Source organism: Papaver somniferum, chromosome 7 (assembly GCF_003573695.1).
Source record: "Papaver somniferum cultivar HN1 chromosome 7, ASM357369v1, whole genome shotgun sequence".
Classification (NCBI taxonomy): domain Eukaryota; kingdom Viridiplantae; phylum Streptophyta; class Magnoliopsida; order Ranunculales; family Papaveraceae; genus Papaver; species Papaver somniferum.
In genome coordinates this window covers 59,629,234-59,655,474 of record NC_039364.1, presented here as the reverse complement: position 1 = coordinate 59,655,474, position 26,241 = coordinate 59,629,234, and the positions used below count along the sequence as shown (strand labels likewise).

General features: G+C 35.0%; 1 protein-coding gene across 1 annotated transcript; it reads right to left on the bottom strand.

Annotated features, from left to right (window-relative positions):
* Positions 1–19,292: 19,292 nt before the first annotated feature.
* On the bottom strand, positions 19,293–24,694 carry LOC113297422 (probable transcription factor KAN2). The gene is made up of 6 exons (XM_026545880.1): positions 23,532–24,694; positions 23,297–23,373; positions 22,470–22,515; positions 22,176–22,341; positions 20,759–20,822; positions 19,293–20,033 (listed from the first exon to the last, which is right to left on the bottom strand). The coding sequence occupies exons 1-6, from the start codon at positions 24,271–24,273 to the stop codon at positions 19,911–19,913; spliced, it is 1,218 nt and encodes a 405-aa protein (XP_026401665.1). The 5' UTR covers positions 24,274–24,694; the 3' UTR covers positions 19,293–19,910.
* Between the last annotated feature and the right edge of the window lie 1,547 nt (positions 24,695–26,241).

Below are 26,241 nucleotides of genomic sequence, written 5' to 3'. Positions count from 1 at the left end.
TGGAATTCGTGTTTTAATGACAAGATAGCTCAAGTATTTTTTGGCTCTTACTTGTGTTTTTGACTTGTTTTCTGGTTGTCTTATGGAATCCAAAAGTTGATAGTTAAAAGTTTTCGTTATTGTCGATCTAGCTCCAAAAACCGAGACTACTTTATCACAGGTTTCTTGTGAATGACAACTAATTGTCACTATCTCCTTTCGCACTATTAGTCTCTCACTAGGTGCTACCAAATTTACCGCAAGTCCGAAATGACTTGATGTAGGTATCAATATTGCTTGAACTCTAAACCTTAGCTTCTCCATTCCTATATGACTCCTAAGCAAGAAACGAGAACATGATCCATGAGAATGTTCGTTTATTGAGCTAAGAATAAGATTTATATTATCATAGTGTTTATATTTAAACTAAGATTATATGAGAAAATTCCAAGATATATGGACAAACATTCTATAATAGTACGCTCAATACTCGTGAGTTTGTCAAAATTTGTTGTATATATGTTAAAAAGGGGCTCACAGACGGTTGGTCCCTTTAACCAAGCCGTACTGGTTCGCAGACTTTCGATTGGAACGTTTGTAAAGACCAGTATCCTTATTTTCTTCAATCTCCTGTCTTGATGATTCCTACTATATATATGCGTCGATCATACTCTTGAAAAGGTATTGAGTCATGGCTCCAGTAAATAGAGGTATTACAAAGAAGGATGTAGTAGAAGCTGTCAATGTTTTTCTTTGTGAAGGAATCAAGTCATCTAGAACCAAGAAGGGGAAATCGTCAAGAGATGTAGAAGCTTCTTCATAAACATATATGTTGACAACCTATCATCACGATAATAATTTCAGAGCTACTGTGAACGAGCTAACTTACTATGAACATATGTTGAATCTACGGAAAAACATTCTGCGTGATCTTAAAACAGAACTAAGTGAGTTAACTGACATCTTGAAGACCCGAAAGAACTGAATGATCCCATCATCAATGAGTTCTTCAACAATGAGAAGGAATTCTCCGCTCAACCTCCTAGGAGTGATTTGATGTATTACTAGGTAACTTCTAGTGAGAATTTATTATTGTGTTCGAGAAGGAAAACTAGGGTTTGAGATAGCATATTTTGTGAGTACACAAGATATTTCGAACGATTTCCATCTTGTAAGTTTAAGATTTATTTAGTCAAATTTTATTTTTTTAAGATGAACTTGAAGTACCTAATCTTTATCGATTATATATATGTATTGTATTATCTTATGAAATTTATGTGTTCTTTGTTATCATATTTGTGGTGATTATAACTGAAAAAGTTAAGCTCTTAACTTTTTTAGTTCTTCATTGGATAAAGAGGAGTAAACTTTTTGAGAACCGTTGTATTGATCTCTCCACAATTACATTTATTGTGAAATTATTGCACCCAGATTCCGTAAGATGGTCTATAGGAATCTTTTTATCTCCTTGAATGCATAACTTCCAGGGAATAAGGAGTGAACTACAATCTCTGCGTACGTATATGGCTAGGGAAGATATATTCCTATGTTGGTTCATGTCACTTAAATTGTCTCTTTGTTCGTAACTGGCCTAGAGATTAGTTTTTGTTGATGATATATTTTTCTCACGAAAACTTTGATCTTCGTGCTTCTAATATTAAGATCGCTATTTTTAACTTGTTTGTTTGTAAATGGTGAGAAGAGAGAAAAATATTTGGATACAAGTCTACTTGATGGGAAATCAAGCTTTCTTGACCGACGCAAGGAATTTAGTGAGATTATTGTTCGAGAATTGCCCGGTCGAACTCGCAAGTTTTGATATCTCAATCTTGTTATCAATGTTAGATGTACAAAACTATATCTTAATTTCTAGTCTACTGAAGTCAATTCTCGAATTAGGATTAGAGCATCGTAGTTGAGTATCATATCTCACTGAATAACCCTAAAAAATTGAAGACTGAAGAACAAACGAATACATTTGCGAGAACTTCATCAACAAAGAGGTATCTGAAGACCGAACTATCCTAATTACTCATCGTATTTACCATTCTATCTTATGAGACGTGTCGTATGATTTTACGAGATTTAATATTGCAAAGAAGAAGTTTTGAGTACAAGCTTGTCTTGGTTAAACTCTCTAAATATGATTCAAGCAATGGATTTCTGTAGAACTTTAACAATTTTAGTTAAAACAATTTATCGATCACAAACTATTTTTGTTCAAACTATTGGGAATGTTTCAAATTTAATTATGAGAGATACCTAACTGTTTTGTGAAAGGTACATATACTTGTATGTATTACCTAGACAGTTTGAATTCCGCGAATTGTAGAAGTTTGCAAACCCCGTTTGCATAACCTTTACATCTGAGCTCGGTAATGAGGGAACGTTTTCAAACCATTCGATCTGACTTCGCGAACTGGCAGAGGTTTTCGTAGATACTTATAAGACAACTTTATTCTAAAAATCACTTTGGTCTTGTGGATAGTTTTTTAGTTTTGAGTGTTATTGAACACTGTTACTGCTTGTAAGTTCAAATGCTTACTTAGCCACTATGGACTATCATTATACACGGTTTCAGAACTCCATACCATAGTGTATATTAATATGTGTAATTTTATTTCGGAATTTTTACATGCTTACACAATTTACAATAAGAATTTTGTCTAAACTGAGAAAGTGTTTGCTTGAATCTCAAGCAACCTTAGCTTGAATCAAAAGCTATCCGTAGCCTTGAAAATCAATAAATAGAGAAACTCTTGCAACTTGATTTTCTAATCCCTGGAAATCTTATGTCCTAGTTGTAAAGCTAGATTCTTCCTTTATAACCTAGGTTTCTTTACGAAACTGATCCTAGATAACGACTTTGAAGACTTCATTTAAGGATTGGTGAAGTACGGTCAGACTATCTTTTTACCTGATAATTCTTGTATCTGGATCTTGCTTTAACGTTTATTGAAGTTCACAAACTTTATATCTAGAAAAATATATATAAAAATTACAAAGTTCTCTTCATCTTTACTTTGGACTCCTCAAGATAGATATCTAAACTCTTCCTTGATTTGTTTGGATTCTTCTTGAGAGGTGGTAAGTGATCTAGGCTTCTCTTTTATAAGAGTGTAAGTGTTACGGATTCGTGAGTTTTGCTGGACTTTGTCTACTGTAAACAGATTTCCAAACTTAGATTGAAAAATATCAAAAGGAAAATCAAATAGGTTTGCCGGTTAGAGGAAAATAAGTATCGAAAGTCTTCACTGAGGTTGATTAAACTCTTAGGATGTAAAAGACGTCAGCTAAGGGAGTCAAGTGTGTAGAATTTTGGGAGGTTCAAGAGACGTAAGGAACACGACTGCAGCTGAATTGCTTGGAGGGTTAATTCTGTCTCAACTACATTCCAGTCTGAAGTCTGATAGTAGGCTATTGTCTGTAGTAGTTTAATACAATATGGTTTTCCGCCAGTCCAGTTTTCCTCATTAAGAAAATTAAGGTGTCTTGTGTTTTTCCTTTTCCGCATTATATTGTTTATCTTTATAATAGAAATAACATAAGTAGTACATAATCAATCTAGATGGTTTAAGTCCTTATTGTTTGAGATAAAAAACAAGATCACTTTTTCTTGTTGAATTCATATTTTAAAAGATAGATTACAAGTTTCATACTTGTTAGAAATCGGATCTTGATAACTCAGATACAACTAGATTGATCTTGGATATTGATTTTTGAGGTCGTCCAAAAAGTCTTATACATAAGCAGGTATACAAACCTTTGGTATATGCATATTGATTGTGAAGTGAATGAGAAAAACTCTACATATAATCTGATTCAAGGGTCGTTACTTTTGGCCTACTTGCGATTGTATTGAGTTTTATCCATACAAGTTGCCGACGAAAAATCTTAAACATATAAAAACATATGAGAACAATCGTATACATATTCGACGGAATAGTGACCAAAACGGTAGGACTAGTGCCTCTTGATGTCCAAGGACCAATAACGCTACATGTCTAGTTCATTGTTATAGAGGCAAACTCATCTTTCCCAACCATATTGGCAAGCAAGTAGATCCATCACATGAAGTCATATCACCAATGTTGCGTCTAAGTCTACTAAATTCTCCATATCAGAAGACACGATTAAGCTGAAAGGAAATCATTAAACATGTGGAAATATACAAAGAATAAATACGGAACAAAAAATGGCGCAACGCCGGAATGAACATTGCCGATAACGAAGCAAGGGGTATAGTAGCAATTAGGGGACGTACGCGGAGCTGCGCTCACCAATTTTATCAAGTATAAATGAAACTAAGCAAATCAATGTAGGTATATAAAAGATCAACCGAGATTGCGGCGGATAATTGGAGCACGATTGCCAAAGAAATAAATGATATATTATGCTGAATATTGCGGAGTAATCTTACAACGCTTATGTCTGTGTAAAAGTGTTGAGGAAAGTCCTGGTCATATTCTTTAGGATTGTTCAGTTGCGCAACAATATTGGAATTGGTTGGCAGGGATTTTCAACAGTTGGCATGTGGTTGATTTGAAAGCTTGTTACAAGACTATGACAAATAGAAGTGCATTAGCTAAAGACTTGTGGTTATTAGCTATTTAATTCACAAGATCAGAATTATGGAAGACTCGTAATGCAGGGTGTTATGCAGGGGAATAAGTCAATGTATAAGCATTGAAAACAAAGATTCTGCTGCTGATTGTGAATTATTCTCGTAGGAGTAAAAGTTTTATGCATAACAACAAAGAAGACCTAGCTTTGGTTACATTTTTCAAAATCGGTCATCATAAGGTTAGGACGAGATGTCCTGTAACATGTGAGTGGATACCACCTGAAGAAAATAAGTTGATGCTGTGTTGTGATCGGGAAACAAAACTCAACCCCGGTCCTGCTGGTGCTGGCTGTGTTCTCAGAGATATGCAGTGTACTGTCCTATGAGCTTTAGCAGTAGACCTAGGTACTAAGACCAACTATGATGCAAAAATAGAGGCGACAGTCATTGGATTAAAGTGGGCGCTGGAATGGATTGTTTTATGGGATATTCGATAAGATTAAAGTTGCATCAGACTCCAAAAATATTGTTTCTGCTCTTAGTAGTGGAAGAGTACCATGGTGCGTCATGGGGAGACGGAAAAGATTGAAAAGTATGTATGCCAATTTCACGTTTAAACATATGTTCAGGGAACATCTATGTCGGAATATGGTGCTAATCCGGGTGAGGGTATTTTTACTTCTTTTTACAGATGACCAGACTTTTTAAGTAGCATTGAAGGGCCTGGTAGCGTATTTTAAATTTAAGTATTTCTTTTTTAAGGGCTTGTAATTCTTAGTTTGTTCTTTCATGTTTCTTTCGTCCTTTTGATTATTGATGTAATCCGTTTGGATATCGACTTAGAGCATCCAGAGTCATGGAGTCGACCAAATGCCAAATAGCAGACCAAAAGCTAAAAAAAATTGGCATTTTACACTGAGCAACCACAGTCGTGGAAGACTATTTTTAGTCAGGCGGAAGTATAACAAACGCCCCAGTTCAGGCGCACTTTTAATGACCGTCCCAGTTCAGGCGCGCTTTTAATGACCGTCTCATTCAGGCGCATTTTTAATGTCCGCCTCATTCAGGCGCACTTTTAATGTGCGCCTGATTCAGGCGCACTTTTAATGTCCGTCTAATTCAGGCGCACTTTTAATGATCGCCTGATTTCAGGCGCACTTTCAATGACCGCCTGATTCAGGCGCACTTTTAATGACCGCCTGATTAGTGAATTTACATAAATATTAGCCACTAATCTTCTTCTAATAACGTATTAGCCCACTAATCTTCTTCTAATAACGTATTAGCCCACTAAACGAGTGAATATACCAACGTCCCATTGGGGCGTACATTAAAGCAACGTCCCATTGGGACGTAAAATATACCAACGTCCCATTGGGGCGTACAATATAACTACGTCTGTGTTGGGGCGTATGTATTACATGCGTTTGGTTAGGCGGAGTTTATAGATGCGCCTGATTCATACGTTAATTATACTTCCGTCTGATTTCATACGGTCACTAAAATCTCGTCTGCTTTCATACGCTGTTAATACTTCCGTCCCATTATATTTCGTTTAGTCTGGGTTAACGACCACATTTGGTCTCAAACCCTAATTTTGGCGATCAAATTTGGGTTTGGTCCCTTCCGTTGCGGCATATTTTGAGACCAAATTTGAGTTTAGTCCCCAAATTTGGCCGTGACTGTGGTTGCTCTTAGCTAATAAAAAAAGGAAATTGTTTGCCACAAATTGGAAGTTTAAACAGATGTTAAACTTGTCATCCAAAATCCGAAGGAAATGACACCCATTACGTAAGGCAAGTTGGGGAACAGATAAACCACCGGAAATTAAAATAAAATATAAAAAATCCGATACCTGGTCTGGATATCAAACCAAGATGGGTAATGTTACTAAAGAAGAGGAGAAGCTGCCGATATACATCCACTATACGACATAAGAATTAGGTGAATGAGAAATGAGGTGTCTTTTCATCAGTGGTTAATTCAAACGAATAAATATAGAGGTAGATCAGAAGTCAAATATCTTTTTTGCATGCAATGGTAATGGTAGGGTTCTCACAGAGGAGAAAAGAAAAACGGATGTGTGGTTGTCAGAATAAAGAAGAGAAGTATATAGGACGGTCATGAACACGTGCCCTCTCATACCCACAGTAAATTTAATGATAAGTGTAATCATTCTTTAATAATTTGACTTGCCTTTCTCTCTCTTATCTGTCCTATTCTCTCTTTGCATGCACTGCAAATCGATCTGCAATCACAACACCATCATGACTACTGTGATTAGTACGGAACCCCATCTTTGGTTCGTAGCTCAATGTATGTTCAGACTTTTTTTTTACTGTTTTCTCCTGCCTCTTCTTTCTTATCCTGATCGATCCCCCATTAAATGTGGGGTTTAGACGAGAGAGAGAAAGAAAGAGAGATGTGTGGAATTTGGTATAGAGACACAAGGAATGGTCTATACTATACTACTGTTAGCTAGCTATTACTGTCTATTGGATTTTGGGATTGGGGGACCATTCATATTTTTACGTAACCCTAGCCAGTTAGTTAGCTATCTATTTACTCCCTAGAAGATTATTCTAGGAGTCTATTTTTACTATGGAGTTTGAACCGGAGACTGGATATGGTCAACTTCAAGTAATTAATTTGATGTCGTTTATACTAGTATTTGTTTCCAAACCCATTTTTACCTTACAAAACCACTTGCCAATTGCATTTAATGGGATATTTTTTCTTTAATATTTGTTGGGTTTTAAGTGATGTTGTGGGGAGAGCCTATTCTTGTTTTGTGAGGCTCAGCTAATGTTTGTTTTAACAACACCCATCTTACCAAGAAAAAGAAAGAAGAGAAGTGTTTATTTTCTGTTAGTCACGGATGGAAATGGAAAAAAGTGATGCCCATTCATTGGCGAGAAAGTACATACACTTTTGGTTTGACCGTAATCTAGAATGATTATCATCTTCGTATTCAGTAAGCTTTTAGTAAGTTACAGGAATTCAAATCTAATCCTGTCCTTGGTATTATTATCCTCGCGTTTGTAGGGGTCACCCGAAAGGATTTAGGGGCCATCAATTTATACCCAGCCAAAAATTCTAGTTAAGGGGTACCCTAGATATTGAAGTTACATAAATGCCCTTCTGGTAAAACTGTATAAAAACCAAATCAAAAAAAATTCTACTCATTTCAACTCTTCTTCTTCCAGTTTCATATTATCTTCCGATTGTGGAAGAAAAAAAAACTTTCCCTCGTTCTTGTGTTCAACCGAAACATCGTCGCGAATCGTAAAATCAAAACATCGTCGATTCGTTTATAAAACAATGGATAAGGGAAATGAAACCCACAGACCTAGACCAAAAACGTTGCTCGGGGTATCGATCCAAAGATTGGGATTTTAGCAAGAAATAAAGAAATTGTTGATGCAAATGAAGAAGAACGCGAAGAACGCGAAGAAGAAGTACCCATCGATGTAGTCGGTGGTTGCGATTCCGATAGTCAAACACTTCGTCAACTTCAAATGGCCCCAATTAGGTAAGAATCTATCATTTTTGGGGTTTATTTCGCTTTAATTCGACGAATCGAGAAAAAAAAATTCAAGGGTTTTCGATTATTTATCCAGATTCGGGCGATATTCATGCTTATTTACTTCCGAATGTAGTCGTGTTCTTCATTTCTCAAGAACATCGACAGTATTCGGGAGAAATATTTGATGGTTATCGGCCGAATATTGTTGGCCATATCTTCCTGGATACAAACTGGTAATGATCGGTAGTTTAATGAATTTTTTGGCTCCCGAATATATTTAAGTAGACACACAGTATTCGGAAATACGCTCACTACTGAATATATATATTGAAAAAATCTCAAAATTTCTGATATAGGAAAAATCCCATTTTGGGGCCAGTATTTATTCGGAAGACAATATAATGTTTTATACCTCCGATTGTGTAGGATAAAATTTTAGAGTTTCTGAACTCCAGTTGATGAATATTCGGTTGTAAACATGTTTAGTTATATTCCGATTGTTTTTTATTCGGGAAAAATATGTGTCTTCTTACTTCCGAATTTGTTTATTCGGGTTATAGTTTTGTACTTTTTCTTCCGATTATGTAGGATGAAAAATTTAGAGCTTCTGAACTCCAATTGATGCATATTCGGTTGTAAATATGTTTAGTTAGCTTTCGATTGTTTTGTATTCGGGAACAATATGTGTCTTTTTACGTCCGAATGTGTACATTCGGGTTATATTTCCATACTTTATCTTCCGATTGTATAGTTTGTAAATATTGTTCCTTTCTTTGTTGTTTAGACAAAGTCGAGAAAGGAGGAAGAAAGTGACAGCTAGTGCTAGGAGGGAAAGGAGTGACAAAGATAATTCAAGTGCTCAACAAAGCTTACAAGAACAAAGCAGTCAACAAGGAGTGCAACCAAGTGCTGAACAAAGTGTAGAACAACAAGGCAGTGAACAAAGGGTGCAACCAAGTGTTGAACAAGCCGCTCAACAAAGTGCAGAACCAACTGCTCCACAAGTTACACCCCACCATAAAATTGAACCAGTTGATCCAGTGCCAAGAGTAGAAGAAGAAGGACAACCAAGTGGTACCCAAAAAGCCAAAAAAGGAAAAGATGGTGTAAAGAAGGATATTGCTAAGAAAGCATCACATCTTGTCCCTCAGCACTTGAAGAAGAAGGGTATTCCAGCAGGCACAATCCTTGGGCTACCGGCGGATGGAGGAAAATTGCTATTTGGATACAAAGACTCATGGGCCAGAGAAATATACAAAACCGAGGTAATAAAATTACTATTTTTTATTAATGTATTGTCTATGTGTTATATCGTAATATTTGTATTAAGGATTTTTTTATGTACTTTAATAGGATCATCAAGATGCGGTCCGTCTACTCAAACCTACCGCCGCACCAACAAAAATGCTTGCGTGGCCTTTATCCGGTGAATGTGAAAGGTTCAAGTCAATTTTTTCCAACTCGGGGTTAGCTAATGCCGCCGAGAATTCATTGTTGGAACATGATCGTGTGGCCATATCGGCGTTCGTGGAGAGAATGTATCCTGAGACCGATACTTTCCATATGCCGTTTGGGGAGATGACGATTACTCCGGATGATGTTGTGCAGATTCTTAACCTTCCCGACCAAGGCACAGCTGTGAAGTTTAACTACACAAAGCAGTTAAGTTGGGCACAACTTTATGCTCTAACTAAAAAGTGCTTAGGTTGGGATGAAGAGACAACAACAACAGAGTTTAGGAGGCATGCAAGTTACAAAACAAGACAGATCAACATTACAGCTTTGATGAATATGTTCCGAGGCACCTTGGAGAAGGAAAAGAATGGAACGTTAACTGATGAGCAAGTGAACCACGCTGCCATCGCATATCTCCTTTGTGTATTGGGATGTGTCATATTCCCCAATACTTCTGGCAACCGGATCGACGCCAACCTTATACAACTTTTGGATCCTCTCCATGAAGTCGGTGACTATTCTTGGGGCACGGCATGCCTAGCATTCTTGATGGAAGAGTTGAGAAAGGCTTCGAGGCTAGGAACCTGCCAAGTTGCCGGGAACGTGGCTCTATTGCAGGTTTTTTCTTTAACTTTATAACTCACTCTATAGTTATTCGGTAGACAATACATATGATGCATATTCATAACTCCAAATGACGCATATTCGGTAGGAAATGATCCATCTCTTTTTCCGAATGTTGGTTATTCGGTGGCTAGGTACTTATTTTGTTTTCCGATTATATATAATCGGAAATATTCTTTTGATATTAGAACCGAATATACATGCCAGAAAAACTATAGGTTACTGAACTCCAAATTACGCATATTCGGTAGGAAATGATCCATCTCTTTTTCCGAATGTTGGTTATTCGGTGGCTAGGTACTTAGTTTTATTTCCGATTATATATAATCAGAAATATTCTTTTGATATTACTACCGAATATACAGGCCAGAAAAACTATAGGTTACTGAACTCCAAATGACGCATATTCGTTAGGAAATGATCCATATCTATTTCCGAATGTTGGGTATTCGGTGGATAGGTACTCAGTTTTATTTCCGATTATATATAATCGGAAATAATGTTTGGAAATTACTACTGAATATACACAATCTATTTACTAAAACTTGGTTTCTTATGTATATAGGCATGGATATATGACCACTTCCCTATCCTGAAGTTGGCCGGAGAGAACCCGGGGTGGTGCAAAGGTACTCCTAGAGGAAAAAAGTATATATTTGAAGACAACCATTCTAGGACAAAAGAGAAGCAGTTGATTCGCATGAGGGAGATTTTGGACCAATTGAAGGCCTCGGACGTATGCTTTGATCCATACAAGGAAGATCGAGCCAGTGGGCCTATAAATGTTCGGTCGGACTTGTCCCTTTATTTTGGACCATTGTGGCACCCCACAGGATATGTGATGTATAACCCCTCTAGGGTGATGCGACAACACGGGTATATACAACATCAACCTGTGGAGAAAATGGGGGATTACTACAAATTGGAGTTGGAGTTGTGCTCTTCTAGTGGTGACAATCTCACGATTGTTCACACAGGCCCACCTATTGTTCTTGATAACTGGGATAAGAGGAATGACTTCATTATCGACACTGGTAGACGAACCACCCGAGGTGATGAAAATTCTCCAGACTATATGAGTTGGTATAACAACGTATCACATCCTTTGGTTATCCGTGAAATCAAATCCAACACTACTGCGGCGGGTTCAAGTTATAATTGTATCATCAAAGACAAACCAGCTGGTTATGATAGACTGGTGCGTGTTCTTATATTTTTGTTCATTTTATATTATTCCTATAAATCTTAGGTAATTACCGTTTGATGTTATCTCATTACGTATAAAAAACAGGTGAATAGGTTCAAGCGTGTTTCCAAAATGCTAACTGCATGCCTGAAGAGCGGAGATCCCATGCCAGCTGAGAAGATCAAAGAGGCTAGAGATCTAGTTGATAATATGGATAACGAAGATTATGCTGCCCAGTTTGGGGAGAAAGTCACGAAGAGTCATCCGCCCAAGGTGGCAGTATCAAAGACGGGTAAAAGAACTCGAGCTTCATCGAGCGCTGAAGGTGCTCCAACTTAAGGTGCTCAAACCCGTGGTCGTGCAGGACTGGGAGGTAGTCACGGTCGTAAAGTAAAGAAGAGCAGATAAATGACAATGATTTGTGTTGTACATTCGGAAGTTTGGGTAACTAAGTTTACTTCCGATTATTTCAAGTTCAAAATTTGAAAAGTATCAGTTTTTCCCAAATTCTGATTTTTGGGCCATCGTACATTCGGGACTTTACAAAAAAAAATTATCCTCCGAATATTACAAGTTCAAAACAAACCATGCCATGGCTCTAGGTGGTTCCAAGGGCCAATATAGAAGGTTAGACAACCCATATTCGGAAGTTTGGGTAACTAAGTTTACTTCCGATTATTTCAACTTCAAAATTTGAAAAGTATCAGTTTTTCCCAAATTCTGATTTTTGGGCCATCGTACATTCGGGACTTTACAAAAAACAATTATCCTCCGAATATTACAAGTTCAAAACAAACCATGCCATGGCTCTAGGTGGTTCCAAGGGCCAATATAGAAGGTTAGACAACCCATATTCGGAAGTTTGGGTAACTAAGTTTACTTCCGATTATTTCAAGTTCAAAATTTGAAAAGTATCAGTTTTTTCCAAATTCTGATTTTTGGGCCATCGTACATTCGGGACTTTACAAAAAAAAATTACCCTCCGAATATTACAAGTTCAAAACAAAACATGCCATGGCTCTAGGTGGTTCCAAGGGCCAATATAGAAGGTTAGACAACCCATATTCGGAAGTTTAGGTAACTAAGTTTACTTCCGATTATTTCAACTTCAAAATTTGAAAAGTATCAGTTTTTCCCAAATTCTGATTTTGGGCCATCGTACATTCGGGACTTTACAAAAAAAAATTATCCTCCGAATATTACAAGTAAGACAGCCGAATATACACAGTTTACTGAGTGCAAAAATGATATAATCGGAATCTAAAATATATAGTAAAACAGCCGAATATAAATAACCGGGAGATAACTTTAATCGATAAACATCCGATTTTCAAGTTTTCGGAAATTTGATTTTGAGGCCACTGTTATATTCAGCAGTCAAGTATTGTTAAACTATTATCGATTGTAAAGGATAAGAATATTGAGTTTTGAAATTTTTTGAGGAATTCGTTTTTGGGGCCATTCGGAGGTAAATAAGTCTACATAATTACCGAATGTAGATTTTTTTGGAAAACCAGTTTGGGGTTTTTTCTCATATTCGGCAGTAAACTACTATCTTGCAACTACCGGATATACATATTTGATACTCAGTGTGTTATATTCGTAAGTTTATTCGAGAAATTATCTACCGAATATGGGTAGTTCATGGCATTCAATGCATGTAATAATCGGTTTTTCTTGTTTACAAAAGCACACAAACGCATGCAAATCGAGTATTTGAGTTTCTTAACACAATACATGTGTTTTACATGCATCGTTAGCTTCAATATCAGGCGATTCTCCATTTTCTTCCATGAAAGGGTCGTCTAGGTTTTCCTCTCCACAAAAGTTTGGATCATTCAACATATACCCCAAATCGTCTTCGCCATGATTCTCACCTTCTTCTTCATATTCATCCATTTTTGTAGTGATAAAATGGGTTTTCCCTTTTTTCCTTCACCTTCTTCTCTATAACTCTAATAACTCAAAAATGAAAAATAAATGGAAAAAATGAAACAGAAATCATTCTAATACTGCACCGACCACAATCGGAAGTCTGGGTAAATTTTTGTCTTCCGATTGAAATCGGAGGATAAAAATGTTATCATATCCTCCGAATATATAAGGGTAATTTTGCCATTACGAATTACGCGAGATAAGGGTTGACTACATTTTCCCTTTGGGTGACCTTTTTTGTTTTATTGTTGGCCCCTAAATCCTTTTGAATGGCCCCTAAAAACGCGAGGATTATTATAGGCTCCTTGAGCTTTTCCTTCCTCCTTGTAAGTTTTCCATATATTTTTAAGTATGCCAATAATTTTTTTTCTTCAAATTGAACGCAATTAAAAACTATTGGTAATGTGACAAAAAACTAAGATTAGCTAAAATTTTGGCGGTAAAACTGACGATCAACTTGTGAATTTATATATGCGTCAGGAAATCCAAACTTAACACTACCCATCTCTTGTTTAGGCTGGTTGGGAGTGGTCGTGAGCTAGTTAGACCCTCGTGTCCTTCATAAATCTACGAGTTTAACTACATAATACTCACTCTCTTTCTGGAAAAAAGATATTTTCACTTTTTTATTTTAGCCTAAAAATAGGTCAAATTGAAACAGTGAAAGTATTTCTTTTTCAGAAACGGAGGGAGTAAATCATATAAAGATTCCGGTTACAGAAATCAAAGTCCACGGGTAAGTGCTAGCATCAGTTTATACAATTTATAAAAGGGCAAAGTTAATTCAGTAGTCGGGATAGTTTTGGTTCATAAGGATATGTTTTCCTGAAAGATTTTTCTCTGTACGAAAGGTTTTTCTATGTACTAATTATGTTGATTTAGGTGTTCGACTATTTTGGATTGATAAAAGAAGAATAATTTACATTCCTAACTGGCGCAACCATTGACTGATATTCCATACGTCAAAGTTATATATGCAGAGTTTTCAAATATCTAACCTTAAGAAAACAAATCAATATTTCAAAAAATTCTATCATTCTTTTTATAATTTATCCTTAACTTATTTCCAACAAATAAATTCCTTAAATAACTGTTTATATTAAGTATGTAATTAAGGGCAGATGTGTCGAATATGACATTGAAAATATGAAGTACGCCTATTTATTGGACGTGCAAATCTCTATGCTACCTATAAAGCTTGGCCGGAAAGAATAATATCTGTCAATACATAGTAAAGTCAGTACCATGGTGGTGCGGTTTTGGTAAAGAAAGAAGGCCGTGTTAGTGTTTCTTTTTGTTGTATGAAAAGAAAATAAGCAAAAACTTCATAAGAGCAAGTCTTATGGTGGAGTCCATCCATTTTCCATCTTCCACGCCACCTCAGCATTTGGAATTGTGGATGGAAGTGCAAGTGTAGCGGTGTAGCAATAGAAACGCTATTATGAATAATGTTTAAAGCCAATATGAATAGCGCCAGAGGAACGCTATTATGAATAGCGCTTGACCACAGTCAACGGTCAAAGCAACAATAGCACTAAACGCTATTAACAATAGCGTTAAAAGCCATTCACAATAGCGCTGACGCTAATAACAATAGCGTTTTTTTAGTTATCTTACAGGAAGCAACTCGAGCTCTCTTCGCTGTTCTCCTCCTCTTCTTCTTCTTCTTCTTCTTCTTCTCACAAAAAAACCCCAAAATCTCCATTTTTTTTTCCTCCAACAAGAAGGTTATTGAATCAGTGAGAAAGAAAGTTGGATCATCAAAGAGTCTGATTTGTTTCCTATTTGTAAACAAAGTAAGCATCTTTATCTAATTTGAGAATTAGGGGTTTAATTTTGAAATTAGGGTTCATTGAGTTCTACTTTTAATTTGAGAATTAGGGGCTTTTATTAAGTTCTACTGTTAATTTGAGAATAGGTTTCAACTGGGTTCTATAAAAAATTCCCCAAATTGAAAATTAGGTTTCAATTCTTGTATTTGGGTTGTTTAGTTGGTTTATGTATTGGGTCTAACTCCAACTATGGTTGATTCTTAATGCAGGTACCCCATTCTTATTCAAAATGAAGACCAAATCATTCACAAACTAGGGATACTTCAATTTCTCAATTTGATTGAGAATACAAAGAGAGGTTAGTTGATTTGTAACTTCCTTGTAATATTGTTTACACAATATTGTTTGATGAATGACTAACTTTGACATGAAACTTAGGGTAACATAGTTTCAAGATGTTAGAGAACAAACCCTTTGACATGAAATTACCATGAATTAACATGTTTTTCATTATGTAAACAATTTGAGTGCATTGTGTGACTATATTGTTTTTATTTGATTATTTTGTATAGATTATGGATACGGATGTGTATATGATATTGAGTTCAAAGGAATGGGATGAGAAACATGTGCTAGAAGTATAAACCCACTTGATGAAATCCATGACATTCAGTTTAGAAGTAATTGGGAGGACCTTGAGGATTTATATGATCGTGAGGTGAAACATGAAAGAGCTAGTTAAGTTCTTCGAAATTCCGAGCTTGCTAGATTTTTTGAAATTAGAATTAAGAGATGTGATCAAAAACTAACTTATGCAATCATAGAGAGGTGGTGGTATAACACCAATTCATTTCATTTCCCAAACTTCAAAATAGGTTTCACGCCTTTAGACTTTGTTCACTTAACCGGAATTCCTATTGGAAATGGTCGTGAAAGATTGAAACACGCATCTACAAATAAATGGCATCGTAGTGAAAATAAAGACCTAGAGGATACCTACTTTGGACCTATGCATAGGTATTCAAACTACAACAAGAAGTCAGGTGATTTTCCTATTAGTTGCCTCACAAAGTATATTAAGGACAACGAAATTACTAATGAAAACTGGGAGATTGTGACTCGATACTTCTTATTATGGGTGATTTCAAAAGTTTTATTGGCATGTACCACTACAAGAGCAGGCAAAGGTTGGATCGTTTCCTTGCGTGATTTGAATCCAATTGGTAATTATGATTGGGGTTCGGCTTGTTTTAGTCACTTGTATAGTAGCATGAATGCGATTGTTAGAGGTGGAAAAAACATGGGTGGAATGTCGATGGTTTTAGAATATTGGTTTTACATATATTTTCGTACTTTGACGCCTTTTCTCAAAGAAGATGTACCTCTTGATGTATGGCCTGCAATGATGATATTTAAGCGTGAAAGTCTAGTGAAGTTTCAAAGGGATAGTGCTAAACATTCCCTTACTACAACTCGCCAACAAATTGAGTTGAGGACAATTATTGGAACGGTATGGCAACCATGGTCTACTAGTGTGTTTAAAGATCATCGTGATATAGTGCATGCTCGTGAACTCTCCAATAAAAGAGTCGCTTTTTATAATCCGAAAAGCGATACTAGTATTATGTATCTTGATGAACGGTTTTTAAGGCAAACAGGGGGATTTATAACGATTCCAAGAAGTCCACGTGAACGTTTGGAAGACCTTGTTAACCCCCAAGATCCTATTATTGATGTGGTGGAAGGACGAGACTATAAACATATTTTGGACGGGTGTAACTAAATGAATTTTGGACGAAGCTATTCACAATAGCGCTGAATGCTATTCTCAATAGCACTAAAAGCTATTCTTAATAGCGCTAAACGCTAATAAGAATATCGCCTGCTTAAGCTATTCAAAATGGCGCTGAACGCTATTCTTAATAGCGTTTGACTTACGCTATTTACAATAGGTTCAGCGCTATTCTCAATAGCGTTTCTTGTCTTCTACTGCGCTATTCTGAATAGTATAAAGTGCTATTCTGATTGGCACTCAAATGGATTCCAAGCAACGTACCACGAAACCTTGGAACCCTGTTTGGATTTTTCATGAAAAATACCAACTTAAAAGCCACTAGACTTGACATTCTACAATTTTTCCATACTTACAATAGGATGGATTCCACCACAAGACTTGCTCTAGGTCGAGGTCGTGTTAAATGTTAGCAAAATATAAAGCGCGGAAAATACAGTATAACACGTGAGGAATCATGTGGGGTGAGTCAAATATGCAACCCGACAACCTTGGCTGGGCTGAGTCAAAAGCAGAATGTAGCACTATCTCTCATTCTTTCTCTCTCACTAGAAATGAATGGAAATGGGAATTGAATTGAATGGGATTTCCTCAGCTAGTTATTTTATTATCTTAAAAAAGTAGACAGTGCAGTAATCATGACAGCAATTATTGATTCTAAAAGGCGATGATGAAACCTATTGGTCCCGACACGTGTCACTTTGTAATCCTCACAAAAACATTTCTTACTTCACTCGTAATTTACATTCTATTTTTAAGGTTTTATTTTAGTACTACAAGTATAAATATGTGCCTCGTATTTTAATTGTGCTATCTAAATAGAGATATATAATTAGAGATGTCTGTGATGTGTATCCAATAATGAAACCGAAGATCCATGTTTTTAAATTCGACTACTATAGTCTGAACTGCAAGAAAATCAACATATCTAGATACTTTTGAGCTTAAATTAGTGAAAACAATCAAAATTCAAATTTAAAGTGAAATGCATGTTATTTTCTTCATTTCTATTAGAATACAATACAATCTGAATGTCTTTAATTTGTCAATTTTCCTTGTTTGAATTTTTATGTCTTTCCTATTTTCTTACATGATACATCTATTTCTAGATTTGTTAGAACAGATTTTCGATTATTTTCATTCAGTATAATGTACTATATATATATATATATTCAAACCTGACTATGCTATATTGTAATCTAATTCAACAATTATGTTTTGACTTTCCAGGTCTTCTTGGATTAACATTATTGAGGAGAATGTTTGACTTAGTAGCTTAGGATCCTGAGTTTTCTTAATTTATAACACAATAAAAAAATACTCATATAAAATAGTTTTCTCCCTTTTGTGTTTTTGATAATGCCATACAAGAAATGCCAAATAAAAGACCTAATGGAGGAAACATTTCTGTGAGTCCCATTCTGAAACTTTGGGTTCCTATTTGGGGTACAGAAGCTGAAAATTTTCAGTATATTTAACAACAAATATAGTAGGTTTTAAGAAAAAGCAGCAAACCATTTCATGCAAGAATGTAATGTGAATTTTCAAGATTAAGGAAAAGAATTAATATATGTAGCATACTACATGGATGGGATTTCAAGAGAAAATGGAGCTAATTTGGCCAATTACTAAAACGTTGGCAGTAAAAAACTCCATGTATATGCATTTTTGATATATACTCATCAAGTCATTTGGAATATTCGGAACTGGAACACGATGCAGATTGCAGGATATGTTACTTCTCGGCACAACATCACTGCTGGTGATGAGAGAGATAGTTCAGTTTTCGTTTTTTCTTTTATCCTTACCAGATATGATAATCCGCCCAACATGCTTCCTTAATCGGTGGACCAACTGTCATTTAACCCTGAACCTTCGATTTGTTTTATTTCACATAAACCTACTTAATTTCTTGAGTACTTCATTTGGTTTGATGGACAACATAATTAATTAATCTACAACTATTTATACACATGAAAAAACAAGTCATTAGGCATCATTTCAACAATCAGATTTCTGTTGTTGTCGTTGTTCTTCGTAAAGAAAACCAGTTTTTTTTGTCTTCTGTAAATCCGTCGGCAATAGAAGATTATGACGAACATTAATTCTTGGTAATTTATCAAGTTTCAGCGTAAGTTACAGTATAGAGTAAAAGAGATGGCAACAACCAATAAACTTCTACGAAAACATTTAGATTAGATTAGCTTGATTTTGATTTTTGTGACAATAAAGTCTTCAAAAAGCTAATATTCCCAAAACGACCCTATAGAGAATAAACCAACATTCCTATAGTCTATAATCTAGGTATACTTTTCTATACACTCACCACCTATTTCAGCAAAAATTTCTTTCTTCTTTTTCTTTATCCCTTTGTAAGAAAAGACTAATTAAAGTAAGTCACGTGCAAATGCTTAACAAAGATGAAAAGCAAAAATTACAAACAAAACAAAGATTGTAGAGAAAAGAAAAAAGAACCAAAACCCACATTTATAAAATCCAATTGTTACAGGAAACTTAAAAAAGGCCCCATTACAAAATGGAAAAAAAAGTTCTTCATCCTCCATTACAACAAACAAAAGTAAGATCTCTTCTTCCCTCATAAAACACTTTAACTTAAAGAGTTGAAGAATAATGATCTCTGGATTTCTTTCTTTTTCCTCTATTCTTTTTCTCGTTCGTTTGCAACAGCAAAAACATATAAAAATCAATGTAGATATTCTTTTTCTTCATTATATTTACCTTAAGAGAATATTATAATATTATTATATAATATGTTGGAATTCATGAGGTAGTCTTACACAGCTTTGCTAGAGGAAGAATGACTTAATTTTTCTTTCTTTCTTTCTTTCTTTCAACCCTTTTCTTTTTTCCTTTTCTTTTTCTGTCTCTTTTGTCTCCTTGTCTTTCTTTCTTTTCTTCTCTGATTTTTGATGAAGTGGGTACCTGATTCCTATAACATCAACCATACTGATCTTCTGATAGATTTTATATAATGAGTTCAAAATGAGTAGTAAGTGTAAGTAGCAGTGAGTCATGACAAAATCATCATCATATAATAATGATCATTAAAATCATCATCAATGGGGTCTGCCCAATGTAAACTCCAAGTTAGGTTTCTTGGGGCTAGTCCCTAAAAGACTTGCTGTTGAGTTCAAATCTGATACTCTCTCTTGGCTTAAACACTTCGGGTCAATATCATTCTGTCACAAGGAAAAAAAAAATCAAAAACAAAAAGAAGTTGATAAAAAGGGATAGAAAGTAAAATATTGCAGTACCACCTAGATAGTAGTTGTTGCTGCCTATTTGGTGTGTTGATGAAAACCTAAAAATCAAAATCAATGCAATATTTTGACCAAGGAAATTTAATAGTAATTTGAAACAAATGTGTACCATTCTCAATGCATATCCTATTTCATACATTGACATCTTTTTCAACCCAAATCGAATATTGATCAAAACTTTGCCTTGATTAAGTTTAATGGGAATCACTGCTACAGATTGTTCATTTATTGAGGTAACGTCTCGATCGACTAGTGTAGTTTTTATATGTGACCCTCTTTTTCGTCTTTCTATACAGTAAAATTTAACCTTGACTCTATGTTGTAGTGATCACTATTGACTTATGTTTGGTCATGGGAGATGGCCAAGATACTCTTTAGCAAACTACCCTCTTTGAAAGGTTTTTGTCTTTCTTCACTCTTCTTGCTTGAATGCTTGATATGTTGACGGAGTTAAAAGATTAGAGACAGAGAAGGGAACTAGTGGATATGATTCTTTAACTTTTGACTCTTTACATATTCATTCTTATAGAAAGAAAAAAGTTTCATTTGAGGGGAACACTATTTTGCAGTTCTAGGTTTTAATCTTTTACTTTTTTTTTCTTTGCTTTGGTGGAGAAAGTAAGTTAGGGCGTTTAAGTGGGTACCTCAAAAGGGGGTGCACTCCCTCCAAAATGATCTCTCCTTTTGCCATGCAACCAAGCTTCTCTACTGCAAAAAAAACAAACAGTATATAGAGCGAATAATTTCAATCAGTGGAAGCCATGCATGAAAAAATCAAAAAGCAAAAACTAAGAAAAGAAAGATATCATTCTTTTACAATTAACTTGATAATTTAAACATAATCTTTAGCTTTATCATTTGGATTTGATTGAAAGTAAAGTTGATGAATATCAATAATCTCTCCCATGTGATAACCCATTATCCGTAATAAGAAACAAGAAGGAAATTTCAGAGGAGTTAGCTTTGGAACCAAGTTTTCTCTAACATATTATGCATGGGGACCCTTGTGCTTTGCCCTAATTGACCCACAAAATCTAGATGAAAGAGAGACTTTCTTCATTTCAGGGTATATATATATATATGGGATCATCATCATCATTTGTTTTGGAATATTGGTATGAAAAGATTGTTTTATTCGTAAGTGCTTTTGAACATCTACATAAGTTAGATTTAGCTAGGGTTTCCATGCATATTTGCCTGATATCAGACATAGAACAAAACTAAGATATGGTATTTGTTCTTTTAATGATCATTGTGTATAGATACTCATGGCATGCACAAAACACATTTAAGTATAATATTCACATAGTACCGCGTCTTATACAGTCGTAACATCAAAACTGCAGTGCCTTACTACAGTGGAATATGTTTTTCATGGACTTGTACCTGTTGTCTGTGCCTATTCTTGGGTAAAAGAGAGGCGGAACCGATCTACCTAGTCTTGGTCCCATATAATCACGTACTGAATAAAGGAAACACCTACTTTCAAATGAACTGATTCAACAAGTTCCAAAACAAACTCACCACTCGATATGTTAAGTTATATCATCGAAGCCAAACTAACCAACATATATAGATGGACCAATAACAACTGGACCAGACTTTCTAATGGCTCGACAAATGCCTTTCTAGGTATTTCATTTGTTTTTTTTTACAGCATATATTTGCTCTCATAACTAATACGTACATACACGGTACACTTACGTAGAGAGGTCTTACAAAATATCTATAGATATAACCATCGTTCCAGTGATGAAGTAAATTAAAGGCATTATTTCAAAGCATGTTACTTAGTACCTTCAATTTTCAAGAATTAATACACAAATCTTAAATATGATTAAATAAACTGAAGCAATCAGTAATTATTAATCAGTATTTACTGCCCATGAATATATATATATATATATATATAGCTTCATTGAATTTGAACCTGGCCATATAGAAAACTAACCACTTAAGACCCCAACTATCTTTAGTTTTATGCTCTAATAAGGATTCGAATTAATTACCGGAAAGTACCTGTACTCGGATTAAAAAAGAAAAATTTAAATGTTGCAGTACCTTGAGGAATTGCTCCAGAGACTGCAATAATCTTGATCTTGGTTCATGTTATTACTTGGTCTTCCATGTTGCACTGATAGTTCAGATACACGAGGATGCTGAATATCAAGCGCGACATCGTTAGATATTTCTCCGGCTGACCCATTTTCAAATCCATCAGAATGACCTAAAGAAACAAAAACGAACAACAAAATTTCATGCCCAATTTCTTATATATTTTATAATCAAACGATAAAAAGCAGAAACTTGATGAACATATAGAATTTAGTATTCATATTAGAAATAGTTGATTACCCGAAGAAGCGGAAGGTCTGTCGGTGGTCTTTACCGTTCGATACATCTACAAACAAAAACAAACCAACTGATCACATTATAATCTAAAAATATACTATATTTTATTTCTTAATTAGAACCTACTAATGTTTATTTAATTTAACTAGTTTATATAAATATAAAGGTATAGTACATTCTGTGCGTGATAGATGTATGTATGAGTTTCATGGAAGATTTAGAAACCCAATGGATGAAGAAATCATTGAGAAATAATTAACAAATTGTACTTTCTTCTTATTTCTGCAAACTGCAAAAGTAGAGAAACCAAAAAATAATATGTTTCTATTTTCTATTATATTTTATATGAAAACAAATTAGGTCTTGATTAATTCACTCGGTTTCGAAAGTAGTAGTACCACTTCTGAAGTGTTTTTTAGGGCTTTGTCTTACATACATGTATCTCATCTTGACTCACTTTTTTTCTTACTTCTTTTATTAGAAATGATTTCTTCTACCAAGTAAAAAGCTGCTTGTTAACTTGCACAAATCTCAAATCAAGAAAACAAAAGTATTTATTGGGAATTTTCTTCTTTTCTTTTTGAGAAACCCTATGTATAGATAGAAACCTTGATTCTTACGATGTCTGTTTGTATTGACAAATGACTATTATCCAATACACACACCCCATGTACTGTTGTAGTCTTCACAAGAATAATAAACCAAGAGAGTTTAGAGAGAGAGAGAGAGAGAGAAAGAGTGAGAGTTTGTGATACCCCCCATTAGCTTGAGAAAGTTAAGAACTTAAAACCCATATGTGAAAAGAGGTCAGAGAGAGATTATTAATATACCTGTAAATGGGATTTAACATGAGCTAGAGTGAGATCTTTAACATCCATAAGTTCAAGTACTGATTTTGGTGTAGCCCCTAAAAACCCAAAACAAAACCAAGAATCTAATTAATAAACCAAACTTGATTGGAATAGTTTAATTAATAAGCAATGCTGGAGAGAATAAGAAATCTAATAAATAAACCTAGAGAAATAAATAGCTGGATTTTTAATTCAGTTGTTGAGGCTAGCTTACTTTCATGACCACCTAATAGTTCAACAGCATGAACGAATCGATTATGAAGAGTAGTAGTCCATCGCATTCGAGGAGCTCTCATACTTCGTTTAGCCGGAAATCTTGTTAAAAATCTTGATCTCATAAGATGATTCTGGGATTGAAAAGAAGTTGAAGTAGTTGTGCTTGAAGGAGAAGAGTTAGAAGTATCAAACGGTTGTTGATGAACAAAAGAAAATGAAGAATTTGGATCATGATAAACTGGAATTCCTCTTATAGGTTTTAAATAACCTAGTTCCTGATGATGATGATGATGATGACGACTGTGATTATGAAATGATTGCTGGCTCTGCTGCTGTTGTTGATAATAAGCTTGTTGATGATTATGATGTTGTTGGAATTGTTGGTTATGATTATGATGATGAAAATGATGATTTTGATGTTGATGATGAGGTTGGATAAGATTTCCTTGGTGATGATTAATATGAAGATTGTTAAAGTTAGATTCTGTTGAAACCCTAGTTGGATGATGATGATGATTATGATTTGTTAAAGAAAGTTCAAAAGAAGTATCAGATTTTGCAGCAGTAGTCGAAGCAGTATTATTAGAATCCAGTGCTCTTCTCCAGAACCCTAGATCCATCTCTTCTTCTTCATCGTCATCATCATCTCTTGTTGTTGTTCTTCTCCAACTGGATGTTGGTTTACTACTGGGAGGACTAATTTGTAGTGATAGATCAGGTTGTGCTGGAAACAGTTCCATCACCACTCCTACTCCTACTCTTATAGAACACCAAACCTAACCAACACGATATTCCTTAGCTAGTAATCTTCTTCTTCTTCTTCTTCTTTGATTATTAATACTAGCTAGTTTGTTTTTGTTGATAAACTAAACCAAGAAAATGGTATCATAAAATTTGTGAAAACTTCTTTATCTATAGCTAGGAATTTGGAGTTGGTTTTTGATTGAGATGAGAGAATGAAATTTGAGGGTAGTTGAAGAAATTTGATAGTTTGGGTTTCAAAAGGATGGGAAAGAAAGGAAGGAAGAAAGAAAAGAAAGATATGACAAGTTTGTAGAGTGAAATAGTTGTGTGTGTCTTTGCTTGTTTGTGTGAAGTATATGTGAGACAACGACACTTAGTAAGAGCTAGCTCGGAAGGAGAGCAGAGAGAGAGTTGAGAGTAAATGAGAGTGTATATAGAGAGAGATGAGTATGTTTTCTTTTGTGGACGTGGGGGTAAGAATAAGATAGAAGAAAAAGATAGAAAAAAAAAAGAAAAAGAAAAAGAAAAAAAAAAGGGAAAATTATAAGCTGCTTAAGACTTATTGATTCCTTTTTACTACTCACTCATTCACTCACTCTCTTCATCTTTTCTTGTTTTCTGTGAGACAAAAGAAAAAAATTTAGTGTAAGCTTTAACGTGTGGGTTTGTCTCTCAACCACTAAGGTGTACCTTCCCTTCTATCTATCTGACCATCTATTTCTTCTTTCTATTTTCTATTTTCTTTACAATTTTCTCTCGTATTCATTGAATTGAAAGTTTGGTTGTTGTTCTTTTCTAAAAACCCTAATTCTCTATTACTTTAAAGATTTGACTTGATTAGCCTTTAGGTGTTTATACTTTGCTAATTCTAATCATAGGTTGAAACCAAGAACCCACTCTCAATCTATATCAACATTTTCTCTTCTTATAGATTCCTTTCATTCTCATGCATCAAACTCATTAATTCTCTGTCATCTTCAAAACTTTATTACCCTCCCATTAAATGCCCACATTTTTGTTTTTGGAGACTACAAGATGTAGTTAAACAAATTATTCACTATATCAAAATGGTATATATGTTAGGATGTAACTTATATCACATACTTCTACAGGAACTATTCCCGTCAAATTTTGCAGGCATAATATTGGTCCAGCCAGCGATAGAAGCAGAATTGAAAGTCTACTTCGGCTAAAAGCAGTAGGATGCGTTGAAAATTGCATTTGTAAGGGCTAAAAATTACTTCAAAAAATGCATAATTTATATGGTCGGATACCAGCATTACTAGGGATTGATACCATTTAGCGATCCAACGATCATCATCGCTTAGGATGTTTTTGTCCTGTATGAAACGGTATCAACCCCTAATAATGCTGGTATCAGCTCATATAAATCATGAAAAAATAGCCTTGAAATATCAAACATTTTCGGAAATTCAATAGCTTAACTAAGTTCAAGCCATGCCACCTCTAATTTGTGACTCCAATTTTTATGGCTTGGCCATTGACCTGCTTATAAACGATCAATAATTAAAAAAAAAAAGTAAAAGTTTGTACTATGTGCTTGAAAAATTAGTCGACAAAATTAGTGTAGCAATAGGTAGATTTTCTTGTAGTGAACTGAATTTTCGATAATTGCTGAACTGTGTTTTTCTTTTGTCCCCCTTCTTCGTTTTGCCTTCTTTGCTTACTAGAGGTTGTTTATAGTTTATACGTTCATTAATACAACTAAGTACTAGTATCAATGGAGTGGGAAAATGAATTAGCTAGCAAAATACAAAAAAAATATGTATATATTAAATGGGCCCTTTCCGGGTATAGAGGCCCAGTAGAACAAAACCGGTGTCATTTTTGTATGAATGATTTTTTAGGGATCATGGTTTTTTTGAGAGGACCATGGTTTTATTAGGCCACCTTCCCTATAGTGATAAGGGGTATCCTAAAACGTTGAAATGACTAACCTACTC

Bases quoted from the DNA above. Each gene is read 5' to 3' on its own strand.
- LOC113297422 (XM_026545880.1), bottom strand. From the start codon at position 24,273: ATGGAACTGTTTCCAGCACAACCTGATCTATCACTACAAATTAGTCCT. The intron at 22,516-23,296 runs GTATATTAATAA...TTTTGTTTGTAG, and splicing joins ATGTTAAATCCCATTTACAG to ATGTATCGAACGGTAAAGAC. The intron at 22,342-22,469 runs GTAATCAACTAT...TTGTTTCTTTAG, and splicing joins CAGACCTTCCGCTTCTTCGG to GTCATTCTGATGGATTTGAA.